The sequence below is a fragment of the Moschus berezovskii genome, chromosome 27, assembly GCF_049115385.1.
Source record: "Moschus berezovskii isolate FMDL1 chromosome 27, NW_MosBer_1.0, whole genome shotgun sequence".
In the NCBI taxonomy this organism is placed as follows: Eukaryota; Metazoa; Chordata; class Mammalia; order Artiodactyla; family Moschidae; genus Moschus; species Moschus berezovskii.
The window spans coordinates 16,253,118-16,267,368 of record NC_142486.1 but is presented as its reverse complement, the minus strand read 5'-3'; the positions used below and the strand labels follow the sequence as shown (position 1 = coordinate 16,267,368).

The 14,251-nt window shown below is 58.9% G+C and overlaps 2 protein-coding genes, 1 long non-coding RNA gene and 1 other non-coding gene across 7 annotated transcripts in view; 2 read left to right on the top strand and 2 right to left on the bottom strand.

Annotated features, from left to right (window-relative positions):
• ATP2A1 (ATPase sarcoplasmic/endoplasmic reticulum Ca2+ transporting 1) overlaps positions 1-1,861 on the bottom strand; it is a 17,330-nt gene extending 15,469 nt beyond the window's left edge. Inside the window, exons 1-3 of the mRNA XM_055409756.2 lie at positions 1,543-1,861; positions 1,154-1,171; positions 683-765 (exon numbers count right to left, since the gene is read on the bottom strand). Of these exons, the coding sequence (XP_055265731.1) occupies positions 683-765; positions 1,154-1,171; positions 1,543-1,660 (219 nt within the window). The 5' untranslated portion in view covers positions 1,661-1,861. The remainder of the gene's footprint in view (positions 1-682; positions 766-1,153; positions 1,172-1,542) is intronic.
• LOC129545486 (uncharacterized) lies at positions 1,121-5,928 on the top strand. Its single transcript, XR_008683715.2, has 3 exons — positions 1,121-1,253; positions 3,869-3,998; positions 5,316-5,928. It is a non-coding gene; the product is annotated as an uncharacterized LOC129545486 (long non-coding RNA).
• SH2B1 (SH2B adaptor protein 1) lies at positions 5,904-14,251 on the bottom strand. Of its 4 annotated transcripts, none has more exons than XM_055409758.2 (10): positions 14,131-14,251; positions 11,194-12,218; positions 10,490-10,591; positions 10,153-10,244; positions 9,866-10,041; positions 8,124-8,327; positions 7,718-7,929; positions 7,409-7,580; positions 6,860-6,959; positions 6,523-6,678 (listed from the first exon to the last, which is right to left on the bottom strand). In XM_055409758.2, the coding sequence occupies exons 2-10, from the start codon at positions 12,127-12,129 to the stop codon at positions 6,660-6,662; spliced, it is 2,013 nt and encodes a 670-aa protein (XP_055265733.2). In that variant the 5' UTR covers positions 12,130-12,218; positions 14,131-14,251; the 3' UTR covers positions 6,523-6,659. The 4 variants fall into 4 exon arrangements, with proteins under 4 accessions (XP_088688965.1, XP_055265733.2, XP_055265732.2 ...); XM_055409757.2 differs by having other exon boundaries at positions 6,539-6,678; positions 7,353-7,580; XM_055409760.2 differs by lacking the exon at positions 14,131-14,251 and adding an exon at positions 12,563-14,114 and having other exon boundaries at positions 6,539-6,678; positions 7,353-7,580.
• Positions 10,771-10,842, top strand: TRNAG-GCC (transfer RNA glycine (anticodon GCC)). The gene has a single exon. It is a non-coding gene; the product is annotated as a tRNA-Gly (tRNA).

Below are 14,251 nucleotides of genomic sequence, written 5' to 3'. Positions count from 1 at the left end.
GCTCCAGGGCAGGAGCAGAGGCAGGCCCTTGCGAGGGAGCTAGGGGCAGCCCTGAGGTTGAGGGGGAAGGGGAGGGTCAGGTCAAGTGGACTAGGAAGGGGATCCCGGGAGTTCCAGCCCTGATAGGGGAAGGGGGAAGGCGAGGCCCAGGGACAGGTGAGGGGTCTGGGCCTTTGGGCATCTTTGGAGTCCCCCTCGCACCAGCAGCTCTTTCCCGCCTCTAGGAGGGAGTCTCTGTCTCGACCAATCAGCGTCAGGAGGGAGGGGCATGAGCTCCGGGACGCTCGGGGATTGGCGGAGCCGTGTGTGAGCCTGGGGCATGCTGGGAGCCGCGGTGGCCTGGGAACAGCAGTAGCATCTGAGCCCCGGAGCCCGGCGATGGGGGGGTAACCCGAGCCCTCGGAGCCCTTGAAGCTCCGGGGGCGGCTTAGCTTCAGTGTTTTGGCTGAGAACGTCCTTAAAGCTTAAAATAAAACCTGCCTGCGGGGTGTGGGGGAGGACAGAGGAGTATGCAAGTCAGCGTCACCCCACTCGCTCAGTTCTCGTCTGTAGGACAGGATGCTGAGGGCTTGGACCAAAGGAGCCACTGATTTGGGCTGCCCACGAGCAGATTCTCCAGATCCCCCCCAACCCATAGCCCAGGCTAGCCCCTAGATGCCCCCCCACCCCGCAACACACTTACAAAGGAAATGCAGGCCGCCAGGAGAAGGATCCGCACCAGGAGATCTTCAAACTGCTCTAACACCAGCTCCCACAGGGACTTCCCTGAGGGCAGAGGCAAGGGGAGGGGATGGAGGTGGAAGGGGGGCAGTGTTAAGGTCTAATGGATGAATGCAGGGACTCCAGGTGCAGGCTGGGGTCCAGCCTGGAGCAGGAAAGGTCTAGGGTGATGGGCAGGCCATTTGGTACTGAGAAAAGGGCTGAGGGAGCTGGCCCGAAGTCCAGAAACAGGCTTCTCAAAGTGGTGGGCAGTTGTTCAAGGATTGGATGCCTCAAGGAGAACGTGCCTGGAAACTTCTGCCCCCAGCCAGACTCTAACCTTTGGGGAGGAACATTTGCCCCAGGAATTGGAAGGAGAGGACAGGGAGAAGGGACTGGGGCATGGAGGGAAGGAGGTGTCATTTATGAGAGCTCAGGGCTTCCAGTAACTTACCCTCCTCAGCAGGGAGCTCTGCCCGGGAAAAAGAAGAAAAGGACATTATTCATTTGGCATTCAGTCTAATGCCACCCACAACCAGGACTTTGTGGCTAAGGTAAGAGAATCAGGCCACCAAAAAGCTGAGGTTCACCGAGGTTGTCCCAAAAAACTTTCCAAAACTCAGGGAGTCAGGGATCCTGCTTTCTCAGTATCCTCCCCTCCCTTGCCCTCATGGGACCAGGTCTTGCCTCTTCCCTAAGATACCCTGGAGGGAGAGGCTTCAGTGTGTGTGTGTGTCAGTGTGTAAGTGAGTCTGTGTGTGTGTCTGTGTGTCTGTGTGTGTGTGTATGTGTTGTGGGGATGCAGGAGGGTGTTACCAGCCTTTTCCTCCAGGGAACACTTACCATTATGGCCATATTTCTCCAGATGCCGCTTAACTTGGTCCGGGGTGAGGCCTGTAGTTTCGCTCACCCCAAAATAGGCCAAACATTCTTCTGTGGTCTTGGAGTGTGCAGCCTCCATGGTGCTCCCTTCCCAGGGGCCAGGGGGCGGTGTGTTCCTTCTGGGGGGTTCTCACACGTCGGGGGCCTTCCTCAGTGTGTCCACCTGCCTGTTTGTCTGGGTTTCTTCCTTTTTCTTTCCTTCCCCCCCCCAGGTTATTCTTCCCTTCACGAAGCTCTGACCCCCGTTCCACTTGCAGCAGCCGGCCACCCCCCCAGCCCCCAGCTGGTCCTTATGAGGGAGTGGGGGGGCCAGGCTCCCCCCTCCCTTAGACCAGGGATTGGCTGGCCGGGACTCTAGCAGGAGGGGTCAGAAGAGAGAGATATTTCTGCTGACGAGGGGGAACAGTGGGGCTGCAGCCTGAGATGTCACTCATGAGGGAAGCTAAGGTGGCCCCAGCCCCAGGGAAGAGGGGGCAGGGAGAGACCTCATTTTCTGTCTTCTGCTGCTTAGCCCTTCCCCAATTGCCCCGACTTCTCGAGCTGCACTGAATTTCTTATTCCAGAGTCACCCCTCCAGTTCTTCCCTTCAGCCCACTTCTCTCTATTCCCTTTCCTCAAACCCCCTTCCCATCTCATCCCCGCTGAATCTACTTCTGCTGCTGCAGTCTCATCCTTCCTTACTGAGTTTGTTGAAATGGCAGCAGAGATACCCAAGCCTCAGGGGGCTGAAAAGGGCCCCCATCCTTTGGGGGCAAGAGGAAGTGGCTCTAGAGGGACAGGGGGAAGCAGGGAGGGGAGAGGGTCAAGGGGACAGGGCAGAAGATGGTAACCCTACCCTAGGGAGGGGTTGCTGCAGCCATCAACAAGGGATTTAGTGTCCAGGCCCTGGTGAGCAGAGCCAGGACTGCTTGTCTCTCCCCTAAACCCCCCCTCCCCATGGCTCTAACTCAACCTCTGGGAACAGAGCCTTCAGGGCCCCCCCATCCTTGAGAGGGAATCCCCCCCCAAGAAAATGGGATACCCAGGCAGCCGGGAAACCCAAGAGCCTACAGAATGTGCTGATGGCAGACAGGGAGGGATCAAAGTTTCAGAATGGGGGCAGGGGTCACCCCAAGCCATGGAATGAGGGTCACCTCGCCCCACACTGCACTGTCTTCAATCCACGGGGTTTACATGGCAGACCCTGGATGGTGTGTGGTCTGCACTCCACCCTGGCCCCGAAGGAGCTGTGCTCAAGGGGAGTGAAGATGGAACCGTGTGCTCAGGCGCTGGGCATACCCCGTGGGCAGAGGCGCGAGGGAAGGGGCATCAAAGGCAGGGGCCGGGGAACCAGAGGCTCCAGACGCAAGGAATGGACACGGGCAGATTGATGGGGACAGGTCTAGGGGAAATAAGGACAGACGGAGCTGGGGGACTAGAGACAAGGCTGCCAGGGTCAGAGGGAAGTCTGAGGAGCACTGGGGAAAACGGACAGCAGGGAGCTGGCAGGCGGCAGCCAGGTGGGTGGGGGCCCAGAGCTCGGTGCAAAGCCACAAGTTGTTGCTGAGCGGCTGGCCTCGGTGTCAGCTTCCTCGGAGAAGCAGCTGCTCCGAACCCCCCACCCCCACCCCTGCTCTGGGATAGGGGCGTCTGTTGGTCACTACTAGGGCAGTAGCGGGAGGATCAGACAGAGGGTGGCGTGGGGCCTGGGCAGGGGAGGAAACGGGGGTAGAGAGGAGGAAGGTTCCGTGAGAGAATGGTGCGAGGTCAGTGAGGTGAAGCAGCAGCCTCGTGGAAGCAGCCCCGGCCTCAGGTCCTCCTGTCTGGGGCTGTTTCCTCAGTGCACACTGAGGCACACGGACGGCTGCAAGGGTTCTCACGGTTGCTTCCCTGTCTGGCGCCCCAGTCCCCAAGCAGACAGTGGGGCAAAGGAAAGGGGAGCCCCACTTTTTGGGGGTGGGTAGGCCAGCAGGGGTGGATGGCACTGCAGGATCTAGCCCCCCCACTATTTCATCCTTTCTTCTGCCTGCACTTGGCGGGAGGGTGGCGTCTCGGGTGACTTAAGGACACGGTGCTCCTTGCCTCCCCCTTTTCACGGGTCCCAAAATCCCTCCCTGAAGCAGAATCCTGCGGTGACCTGGAGGAGTTTGGGGGGCTCAGACAAGGGGGTATGCATGTTGGTGGCCACATCGCCAGGCACCTCCACCTGGCCGAGCGCCCACCTTCTTAGACCAGTATCAAGTCTTTCGGTGCTGGCTGGCCTGTCCCCACCACTACCTGGAGGAGTGACAGGCACACTGTCTTAAAGGAGCAGGAATGCACAAACATGGAGAAGGGGGAGACGACTGGACAGATAGTGGCTTCAAAGGACTCAGACCATGAGGCTGAGGGAAGGACGCAGGCTTTACAGGGCACCGCTGCCAACGAGGCCCTTTAAGGTGATTCATTTCTGCCTCCCCCAACTTCCCAGAGGGGAAATGGCAGCCAGGAAGGGAAAGCCACCAGCCAAGAGCTGCAAAAGGATCACCGTCAGGGAGGCTGGGTGTGAACTGGGATGGAGGCGCGTGCTCTTTTGGAGCTCCACCCCCCCCCACACACCACTACGCTGGGGTCTCCAGGCCCAGAGTGGGAAGGTGTTCATCCCATCCTGACGGCTGGAGCTGAGAACGGGAGCAGCGGACTTCTGAGGGACCACTGGGGCACTGCCTGGCCATTCCCCATCAGTTCGGAACTTCGGCCAAAACATCCGTAGACAGGCTTAAGAGGGAAACAGTCTCTTAGGCTCCTCCAGCCAAAACATGCACATCTTGGGGGGGTGGGGGAAGGGGAATGAGAGGGTCCTGGTACCCTTCGCCCACCCACCTTCTGAAAGCGAGGCCCTGAAGGCTGGCAGGGTTTGGGGGGGGAGGGGGGAGGGGGAGCCTCACAGCACCAGTTGCTGCTAGATTAGGAGACGATGAGCTCCTGCTTACCCTGGGGCGCCATAGCCTTCTCTCACCACCTCACTCTGAGAACACAGCATCCAGATCCCCAATCCATCCCCCTCCCTCTGCAAGGCCAATTCTATCCTCAGGCTCCCAAGGACCAGGTTTGGGGGAGCCCCAGGGATGAGACCAAACGAGGAGAGCTTTCCCCGGCAAGCCCCCAGGCAGGGTGGCCTGTGAGCCCAGCTGTCTCCTGTCCGTCTCCCAACAGGACGCAAGGCCCAGAATAGCAAGGTCATGAGCATGGGTAGGGCCTCCTGGAGGTGGGGGCAGAGGCTGAGGGGCATGAGCGTGGGGCCTCCACACTGCCTGGGAGGGGAAGTGGGAGGCAGAATGGGAAGGGGCCCAGCCAGATGGAGGCGGGGGAGGGAGAGGGCCAACAGAACAGGTGGGATTCTTCAGAACCTGGCTCCTCCTTGTTGGCACCTGCAGAGCTGGGAAGCCCAGGGGTGCCCTCAGTGGGAGGAGGGCACAGCCACAATTCAGTCCAGAGAGCAGGGCCTGGGTGCTATGGGGGAAGGGGTACAGGGAGGAGAGGGAGCCGTCACAAATTCAAATGCTCACAGGCCCAGCTAGTCACCTCCTGTGAGTAAAGTGGGCTGGTGGGTGTGGAGCAGATATGGAAGGCGGGTACCACGGGAGGCTGGATCTTCTGACTTTTGGGAGGAACCAGTGATCTGAACTTTTATGTGAAATTCCAATGGAAACATCGTCTAGGCCAAGTAAATCATGTCAGCGGCTTCAACCTAGATGAACCTTCCCATTTTACAGATGAGGCTACTGAGGCCTGGAGAGGCTATACCTTGCCCAGAACACACTGCAAATGAGAAGCAAAGGCAAGAGTGGAAGCCAGCGCTCTTCATTATTCAGCCTTCAGCTTTTCAGCTTGGCTCTGAGAAGGGGAGCGGGTCAGCCTGCCCCTGGGCCTCTCTGCAGCTCGGCTGTGGTGGCCACATTCAATCTCTCCCAACACAGCCACCGTGTCCCTAGCCCAGCCCCTCACAATCTCTCCCAGCCTCCTTTCTCCCCAGGGTAGGAAGCCTTAACTGAAGAATTCAGAGCAGGAAGGTCTGAACTGATTGGAGATCGTCGATCCTGCTGTTCACGGTCCTGTCCCATTAAGCGAACTTGGCTGGAGACCCCAAGAAGCACCACTTGGCTCTGCACTTAACCCTCAAGAAACTGGACAGTCCCTTGGGGAGCAATGGGCCAAAAGCTCAGGCCTTGGAGCAACAGGGACTCAAGCTGACCCAGGCCTCTGGCCTCTCAGCTCTGAAGCTGGCAACACTCAGTGGGCTACCTTCCTGACCCGCCTGTCCCAGACCCCCACTGCAAACACTGGCCACAGCCATCACAATGGAACTGACATAAACCTTTTTATTTATTTATGCTTCTCCATTTTGTTTAAAACAACAAGAACAACCTTAATATAACCAACAGCCCTTCCCCCTCACCCTTCCTTGGGCTGAGGGGTGGTTAATGGGGAAATGGCCCCCACGGATGGGGCTGACCATAAGAGCCCTGTAGGGAGGTAATGGAGCCTGAATCCCCTACCCAGGGGATGGGGCACCTGTAGTGTATGAACTGGGGAGTTAGGGCTCTTGAACCTTTTTGTACCAACAAACATGCCCTTGCCCGTCAAGGGTCAGGAAGCATGTGGGGAGGGGATTCCCACCGCTCCTCTGTATCTCGGCCCAGCCCCAATCTCACCAACTGAGGGCTGGGGACCAAGAAGAGAGAGGGTGGGGTAGGGAGTCTCACACAAAGGAGTACTGGTTATTTATGGCTCTGGGATGGCCCCCTTCTTCTCCGTCGCCCCCTAGTGGTAACTGCTGGAGCTGCACCATCAGGGTCACCCCGGGAGTCCCAGCAGATCCAGCGCCTCCCTGGGCCTCCGTGCCTGGGGCTACGGCCTCTTCCAATTCAACCACGGGGACCAGCTCAACCACGGGGACCAGCTCTTCCTGGATCCCTCCACTGCCCGCTTTCTCTTTCTCTTGCCTCTCTTTGGCTGCTGCGGCTGCTGCTGCCGCCACTTCTGGCGCCCCCGACGCCTCTTCTGCCCCAGGATGTGGGGGATCTGTCCATGAAGGGGGTTCTGGGGGCTGGGGTGGGTCATGGGAGGTGCTCGGTTCTGGATAGGAACGGTAAGAAGACAGACTGATGGTGGAGGGAGGCAAGCTCTTGGAGCAGCCTCCCCTTCGCTCATCCCCTCCCCGGAGCCATGTGCTATCTCCCCGGACCCCATCTCCTGAGCAATCCCCCATCCATGGAAGATGGATCATGGGCGGCGGTGAGAGGAGGACCACACTTACACACAGTCACTCGCTCCGAAGGGCAGGAGGGTGGAGGAGGCATCGGGGTAGCATCGGTCTCCCTCGCACACCCCTGCATGGCTCCCGGCCTGCTCCCGGCCTGGGGGGGGAGGGGCAACGTGGGGACAGATGGGACATTGGGGGTGGGGAAAAGGGAGAGATCAGACAGGGACATCAGACATCAAGGGAGGAGGGAGGGGGATCAGACCGAGCACCCCAAGGAAGGGCAGGCCCCAGGCGAGGCTGTGATGGAGGGCAAAGACAAGGCCAGGGAGGACGCGTCTAGGAGACAGACAGACGATGGAACAGACGGGCCGATGGAATGGGAATGCGCGAAACCCAGCTCTCCACTTCCTCCCGGCTCCAACATGGAGCCTGCTGCCTTCCTACGTCCCCATGGGCTCCTTTCCCCCAAGAGACCCAACACACAGGCATGTCCTCTGCCCCCGCTCTCCTCCTCAGGCCCCCCACCCCGTCTTGCTGGCACACACACCTCCTCACTTCTTGGGTGCACGGGCACCTCCTCCCCTGCAGACCTGCTCTGCTCACCCTGCTGTCGCTGGGAGGACACGACATAGCTGACAAGGACAACGTCACTGGAGCCTCCAGACTCCAGGGGGATGGGGTGCATCCGGAAATGCTCGAGCATATCAAAGATGGACTGGAACCACAAGTGCTGGACCCGGCACTGACCTTCCTCATTCAGCGACAGACGCAGGTGCTGAGGGCGGGATGAGCGGGATAAAACGGGAGCCTGAGCCCTACCAGTCATAGAACCCTCCTCCCTCGATGGCAGCATTCCCCCACTCGACTCGCAGGCCCGCTGCCTGCGATGCAGCCTCCTCCTCAGGCACTCACCTTGGCCTTGCCCTGGAAGTTGAAAGTGAGGACATATTCACCCCGCCTCGTCTCACTCTGACGTACCAGGAAAACCCCGTGGGAGCCAGCGCCTCCAGCCAGCACTAGCTGGGCGGCCTTGAGTCGAGAGAGCATCCCGTGGAACCAAGGATACCCTGAGAGGGGCTGGTCCCCCTCGCCTCCCTCTGGCTCTCCTTGGAACAGCAAGGACCCTTCAGGAAAGAGAGAGGGAAGGAAACCGGGTGTCAGGGAAGCCACCCCGATCCCAAGGAGAAAACAAGCCTTGCTTTTCCCTCATGGGTCACTCCCGAGCCCCCCAGGTTGGACCCCTGAGGATCCCAAGACAAGAGTTTCAGGCGGGTGGGCACCAGGCCTGGAAGCAGACACACATTCACACCTCTGGTACCTGTGGCTGTTTCCGGAGTGTCCAGGGGTGGGTAAGGGGCTGCGAGGGGATGAACGGTCCCTGCTGGGGGTCCCTCTTCAATGGGGATCCGGGGGGGCAACTCTGGGGGAAGCAGTTCCATTGAGTCAAAATGGGAGGCGGCGATGGAGGCGGAACCGGGGGAGATGGATGCCGAGGGGCGGCCTGACAGGCCCCCGTAGGCCCCTGGAAGAAAAAGGGGACAGCAAAACTGAGATCTTGAAGCCTCTTTATGGGAGGACTGGTCTGCCGGACCCACTTCCCCAGCGGCCAGGCTACCCTGTAGGCACTTGCGTCAGCCGGCCGAAATGCTGGCTCCTTCTTCAGGCGCTGAGCCTGATGGTTCTCACCAGTGGTTCCTAACTTATGCTTCACACACTGCTGAAAGGGCTGCGGTGATTTCAAAAAGGGCTTAGAATCCAAATGTGCCCACATCTCTTCTGAATCAACAGTTGAAATTACAGCAACTCTATAGTTGCAGAATTGGGGGATAAAACTCTTCAAGTATTTTCACATTAAAAATAGGTACTTTGTCTACAGGACAAAGCCCTCAACTCAGTGGCATCAAAGATTCTCCTTCCGTGAATTCCGTCAACCTAACCAACCTGATCTTCACGTTATCCTGTATTCCTGCGTCCTCTGATTTAGCCCAATTATCCCACCTAACTTTTTCAGATATCCAGGGCTCTTCCCATCTCAGGTCTCTGCTCGCACCATCTCCTTTCTCCAAGCCACATTCTTTTCTCCTCCCCTGTGAGGAATTCCTCATCTATCCCACCTTCCCTGATTCTCTTCCTCCTGAGTTCCCAAGGCCTCCTGCTGGTGCTGCTTTTTTAGGAGGATGTCAACTCAGCTAGACCGTGAGCCTACAGGGCAGCTCTGAGCTCCTCATCCCGCCCAGAGCCTAGCACAGGGTCGAGGATGTACTAGGAGTTCCCGAGTGTCTGCTGAGAAGCAGGCAGGAGCCTACAGGCACGTCGTACATATTAGTGCTCAGAAGACAGGAATATGCGGGGTGCAGGGTGCTGTGGCTCAGGAACAAGCTGGCACAGCCTTTGTCTTTGTCAGTGATCCTTGGATGACCTCAGAAAAGCCATTTCTCCTCTCTGCTCTCAGCTGCCTGAGAAATGAGGAGATCAGAATTGATGACCTGGTAAGGTCCATTCTGGCCCCTAGATTCTTTAACACATAGGCTATGTGCAAGGCACAGTGAAACTGAAGCTCGGAATGGAGGTTCAGAAGAGTGTAGTGGAGTCTAGAAAGGTGAGCTGGGGCCAGGTAGACACATCTTTTTGTGTTTATGTGTACGGGCAGCGTATGTGTGTGTTTAAGAGCTGGGACTCAAAAGAAATCCTAGTACCGTCAACACATGCATGGAGATGCAGAGCAAGAATACAAAGTGCACAGTGTTCTGCGAGCTTGGAGAAGAGAACCATTATCTCAGGCAGAATAGTGGCCAGCACAAGGCTTATGGAAAAGGTGACACGGCGGGGATAGAACGCTGGAGAAGGGTTGGCTTGCGGCTTGGGTCGGGGCAGTGATGATGACGGTTCTAACTGGTAAACCGTGGCTGGGTCTGTTCAGGGACAAAAGTCAAATGTTTGGTGGGTGGCAGCTGAGGTGCACAGCGGAGCCTGGAGAGCAGGCCAGTGCCCAGGCCTGCCGGCCGGGGGGCTTACACAACAGGTCCCAGGGTCCTCAGCTCTCTGAGGCTCCACCCTTACCCTGCGAAAGGCGGTCGCTGCTCTCACTGGGCCCTAGCAGCAGGCCCTGGCTGGGCAGACTCTCCAAGTGGTTCAGGCAGGGCGGCTCCAAGCTGTCTGTGTTCTCCCTTGTCAGGAAGGAGGTCCCAGGGGCCAAGGGGAGGGTCATGGGGCGAGGACTGGTAGCAGGGTAGGGTCTGCAGAGACAGGGAAAATGGTGCTGGGAGGACAAATCACCGCAGACAGGCAGACAGCTTCTCCCCACCCCCGCCCCTGGGCCCTTCAGTGACAGAAGTCGGTCTCCTCACCCCGGGCTCAGGCATTCTTGGATGTCAGACACCCAGGCCTTCACATGTAGTGCATCGGCTGTCTCCAGGATGTACTCCGAGGGGCCTTCCACCTATGGGGACGAGAGGAGGCCCACAGGCCACTTCCAGGTCTTGAGGCCCTAATGCACCCTTAACAGGAGCAAGGACATCCTCCTGCTCACCCCCCTCCCAGAAAAGCCGCTGCCCTGGGGACACGTTCTCAAGGCACCTGGCATCCATGCCCTTTCTTGCACATGTATCCCTTGCTTCAATGTCCAAAAAGAGCTTTCTCTCCAACATGAGTGCTCTGAGAGGGCAGGGAGCCCAGGCCTCCTACCTTAACCACAAAAGTGTTCTCCCGGTCAGGCATCTCCAGGGCTGTGGTCGTCCGCACGTCAGTGATGGTGGAGCAGGGAATGCTCAGTCGAGGCCGAGACGCCTAGGTCGCGAGAGAGAACAAGACCCAGACTGTTGGTGTGGAGAGACAACCATTCCCCTCCCTCCAGAGATTCAGCGTTACTTCCACACCCAAAAGGAGTTAGACAAGTAACACTGCTTTCTGTCGTGTCCACAGCGACTAACCCAGAGTCAGGAGCTAGCTTTAAAAAACCCAGGCCCTCCCGGGTGGCTCAGTGGTAAAGCATCTGCCTGCCAGTGCAGGAGACACAGGTTTGATCCCTGGTCTGGGAAGATCCCACATGCTGCGGGACATCTAAGACTGTGTGCCACAACTTCTGACTCTGTGCTCTATAGAGCCCTCAAGCCGACACTACGGAAGCTGGAGCGCTCTAGAGCCACGTGCTCCGCAAGAAGAAAAGCCACCGCAGTGAGAAGCCTGCAAACCACGAGAGTAGCCCCCATTTGCCACAACTAGAGAAAAGTCCATGCAGCAACAAAGACCCAGCACAGCCAAATAAATAAAAATTATTAAAAAAAAAAAACACAACAAAACAAGTAAGCAAAGCTCGCTATGTGGGCCAAGCCACCACCCTGGTTGCTCAACCCCTTGCTCCCAGCCACCCCACCTCCGCTGGGCCTCACCTTGGGGGGTACGAAGAACTCCAGCCGACTTCCTCCTCCTTCTCCTTCACTTCGAAGCAGCAAGCGACACTTCTGCCACTGAGGCTGCGCCCCTCCCCCTGAGGTAGGCCCCGCTGCCCCTCCTCCCCGGCCCACGCTGGCAGGGTCAGGGGCAGCCTCTTCAGCCCCCATGAAACTCAGCAGCTCTTCCCGCTGCACCACACCTGCACCATCCTTCAAGGCCCCCCCTCCCCGACTGAGTCTCAGCCTCTCGAAACGGTGAGTCCATCTGTCCCCGGGGGACGTCCCGTCGCTGACCAGTCCCCTGCTGACAGTCCCAGCCCCGCCAGAGGAGTTGGAGTTGCTGTTCCCACCTAAAGCTGGGGACCCCGAAGCCGTCTCCAGGGGCCCCGCTGGAGAGGGCGGGTCGACGGTCCCCCGCCACTGCAGGATGCCACGGACCGAACCGCGGACCGAGCGACCCACTGAGCGGAGGGAGAAGCGCTTCTTGAGCTTCGGCTTCGAGGAGGTCGTAGAAGAGGAAGAGACCAAGGAAGGGAGGGGGCCGGCCAGGTCCTCAGATGAGCGAGAAGGGCCCAGCACAGCCAGGGGCCCGCCCGCCCTGCAGCTCTCAAGGGACAGGTCGTGTGGCGGGACCTCCACACCAGGGCTCAGAGGAGCCAGCAGGGGTGGCGACAGGGAGCCGGAGGTCCGGGCCACCTCCGCTTCAAAGTGCTGCAGGAAGAGCTGGGCAAAACGGCGGGAGAAGGCGGCCTCGGCCCCCGGCCCCGCGTACTGGGGGTGACAGGCCAGGTAGACGCGAAAACGGCAGGCAAAATCCAGGGCGGCCACACGGGCATGGGACTCGCAGAACTCCCGCCAACTCTGGGGAAGTGGCGGGGGCAATGGGGGAGGGGAGGGCGAGGCCCCATCCTCCGGGGAAGGGGCACCATTCATGATGGCCCCCAGCAGGCGGAGAGGGGGAGCCTGTGGGGAGGGGCGGCAAAGAGAGAAGCGGCCAGAAGACACGGGGTGAGCGGCAGCAGCTGCAGAAGGAAGAGGCACATATATGGAGTCATTGCTGAGGTGGGACGGGGCCAGATCCCCTCCTCTGGTCTAGACTTCTTAGAGCACAACTGGGACACACACCACACTGCCTCCCTGCCCTTCCCCAGGCCCTTGCGCCCCACAAGCCGCAAGCAACCACTCCCCACTCCAACGTCTAGCCTGCACCCCTCCTCCTGCTGCCTCCCTGATCCACATTCCCTGGCTTCAGCTCCAGGTGTGATGGACAGCGCCTTCCTCTAAACAGGAATCTGTTCCTCGTTCCCTCCCTTCTCTAAAATGGTCCTTCGATATTTATCAGCTGCTTCCCAGTTGCCGTTCTTACCTTTCCCTGCGGGAGGTTTTAACAACCTCTGTAACAGAAGAGAAACCCGGAGCTCAGAAAGTTTCAGAACTCCAAGTCTCCTGTCTTTCCCACCACACAGTCCTCGTCCCCAGGCACTGACTGTGCCAGTCTCAAGTCACTGCCCCTCACTGCCCCAGCTCGCAGGGGAGCCAGGCCTGCAGAGCTTAAGAGACCCTGCCTCCCAAGGTCCATCACCGAGGACGGAGGTTGCTCATTAAGGACAGACCGATGAAAGCCAACCCCAGGGCCCCGTACCCAAGCACTGTACTTGGAAGGCTTGGAAGGGCCAGAGCCCACTTCTTGGGTGGCCCTCCAGTCTGGGGCCCAGGGGCAGCAGCCCTGTGGGTTGGGCTGGGCGAGTCTTTGCTGGCCACAGAGTAAAACAAAACAGGGAGCTGGGGCCTTGGGTTTCTCACCTTCCTCTTCTCTCACAGAGGAGTGTGCCCTAAAGGCTGGTTAGCTTGGTGGTAAAGGCCATAGGTTCTGGAGTTAGACTTAGGATGAAATTCCATCACTGCCACTTATTAGCTGGGTGATCTTGAACAAATTACACGTCCTTTCTGAGCTTTGGTTTTCGTATTTATAAAACAGGACTAATGATCCCTAACCCCTAGAACTGTCAGGAGAATTAAACAGGACGTGTCCCGGCTTGACACAAAGTAAGCACACAACAAATGACAGTCGTTATTACTATCTTTATGGGGTGCTGATTTTCTCAAAAAGAAATCAGCAAAAGGAAGAGCCTTCCCGAGGTCTTACAACTAGCAAGTGGCAAAGCTGGGCAGGGAATTTACAAACCCGTGGCTCTTCTATTAGTGTTCTACTTGAAGATGACTGGCACCAAGAAGGGGGTGAAGGCAGTTCAGGCAAATCTCCCCAAACCCCAGACTCCTGTTCAGACCCAGGTCAGCGCCCCCTCCCCTTTCTCTTTGGCTTGGACCCTACACACTCAGATGGCTCCAACCATAGGGGCAATTCCAAACCAACGAGAAGACGCCAGGAGATGAAAGAGTCATGGAGCACGGGGGAACCGAGCCAAGAGGTGTAGACACAGCAGAGAGCCCAATCTCCAGGCAGAGGCCACCTCAGCTCACAGCGGCCCACCCAACCCTCTGCACCACAGGCAGACCCAGCCCCCTTCAGGCCCGCTGACCCTGCGGGCCCTAAGCTGGTGACTCAGTTTCTCTTTCGCCAAGCGGGACTCAGATATATTTTCCCACTGCACCTGCCTCTTGGCTCAGTTCTGATATTTCCTGAAGGGCGGGTGGTGGAGGGTGCAGGCTCCGCTCCTGGCTCGGACCCTCCGGACCCGGTGGTCAATCCACTCCGACCCGACCCTCCTCCCCGGACACCCTCTACCCGCCCATTCCCCGGGGCCGCAGCCCCCAAGGAAGCAGCCCTGTCTGCTGCACTGTCCAGGGCCGGGCGCCCCTCCTGCCTCTAGCGCCCCCACGCCCGCCCGCACCCAGGGCTCCTCGCAAGCGCCGGGGCCGGGTCGCGGAGAGGGAAGAGGGACTTGAAGAGGGGGGTTCCGGTTCCGGTCCCACCTGCATCTCGGTCCCCGCGGTTAGCTCCGGCGGCGGCGGCAGCTCCCGCTCCTGCCCCACCCCCCGCCCGCGACGAGCGCCCAGCCCGCTTCTGCGCAGGCGCCGGGACCCCCTGTTTCCC

What these genes read in the sequence shown, in the direction of transcription:
- SH2B1 (XM_088832839.1), bottom strand. Translation starts at nt 12,129, where the DNA reads ATGAATGGTGCCCCTTCCCCGGAGGATGGGGCCTCGCCCTCCCCTCCC. An exon ending in CAAGAATGCCTGAGCCCGGG is followed by an intron (nt 10,042 to 10,152) that starts GTGAGGAGACCG and finishes CTGTCTCTGCAG; the next exon opens with ACCCTACCCTGCTACCAGTC. An exon ending in CAGCGACCGCCTTTCGCAGG is followed by an intron (nt 8,328 to 9,865) that starts GTAAGGGTGGAG and finishes TTTTTCTTCCAG; the next exon opens with GGGCCTACGGGGGCCTGTCA.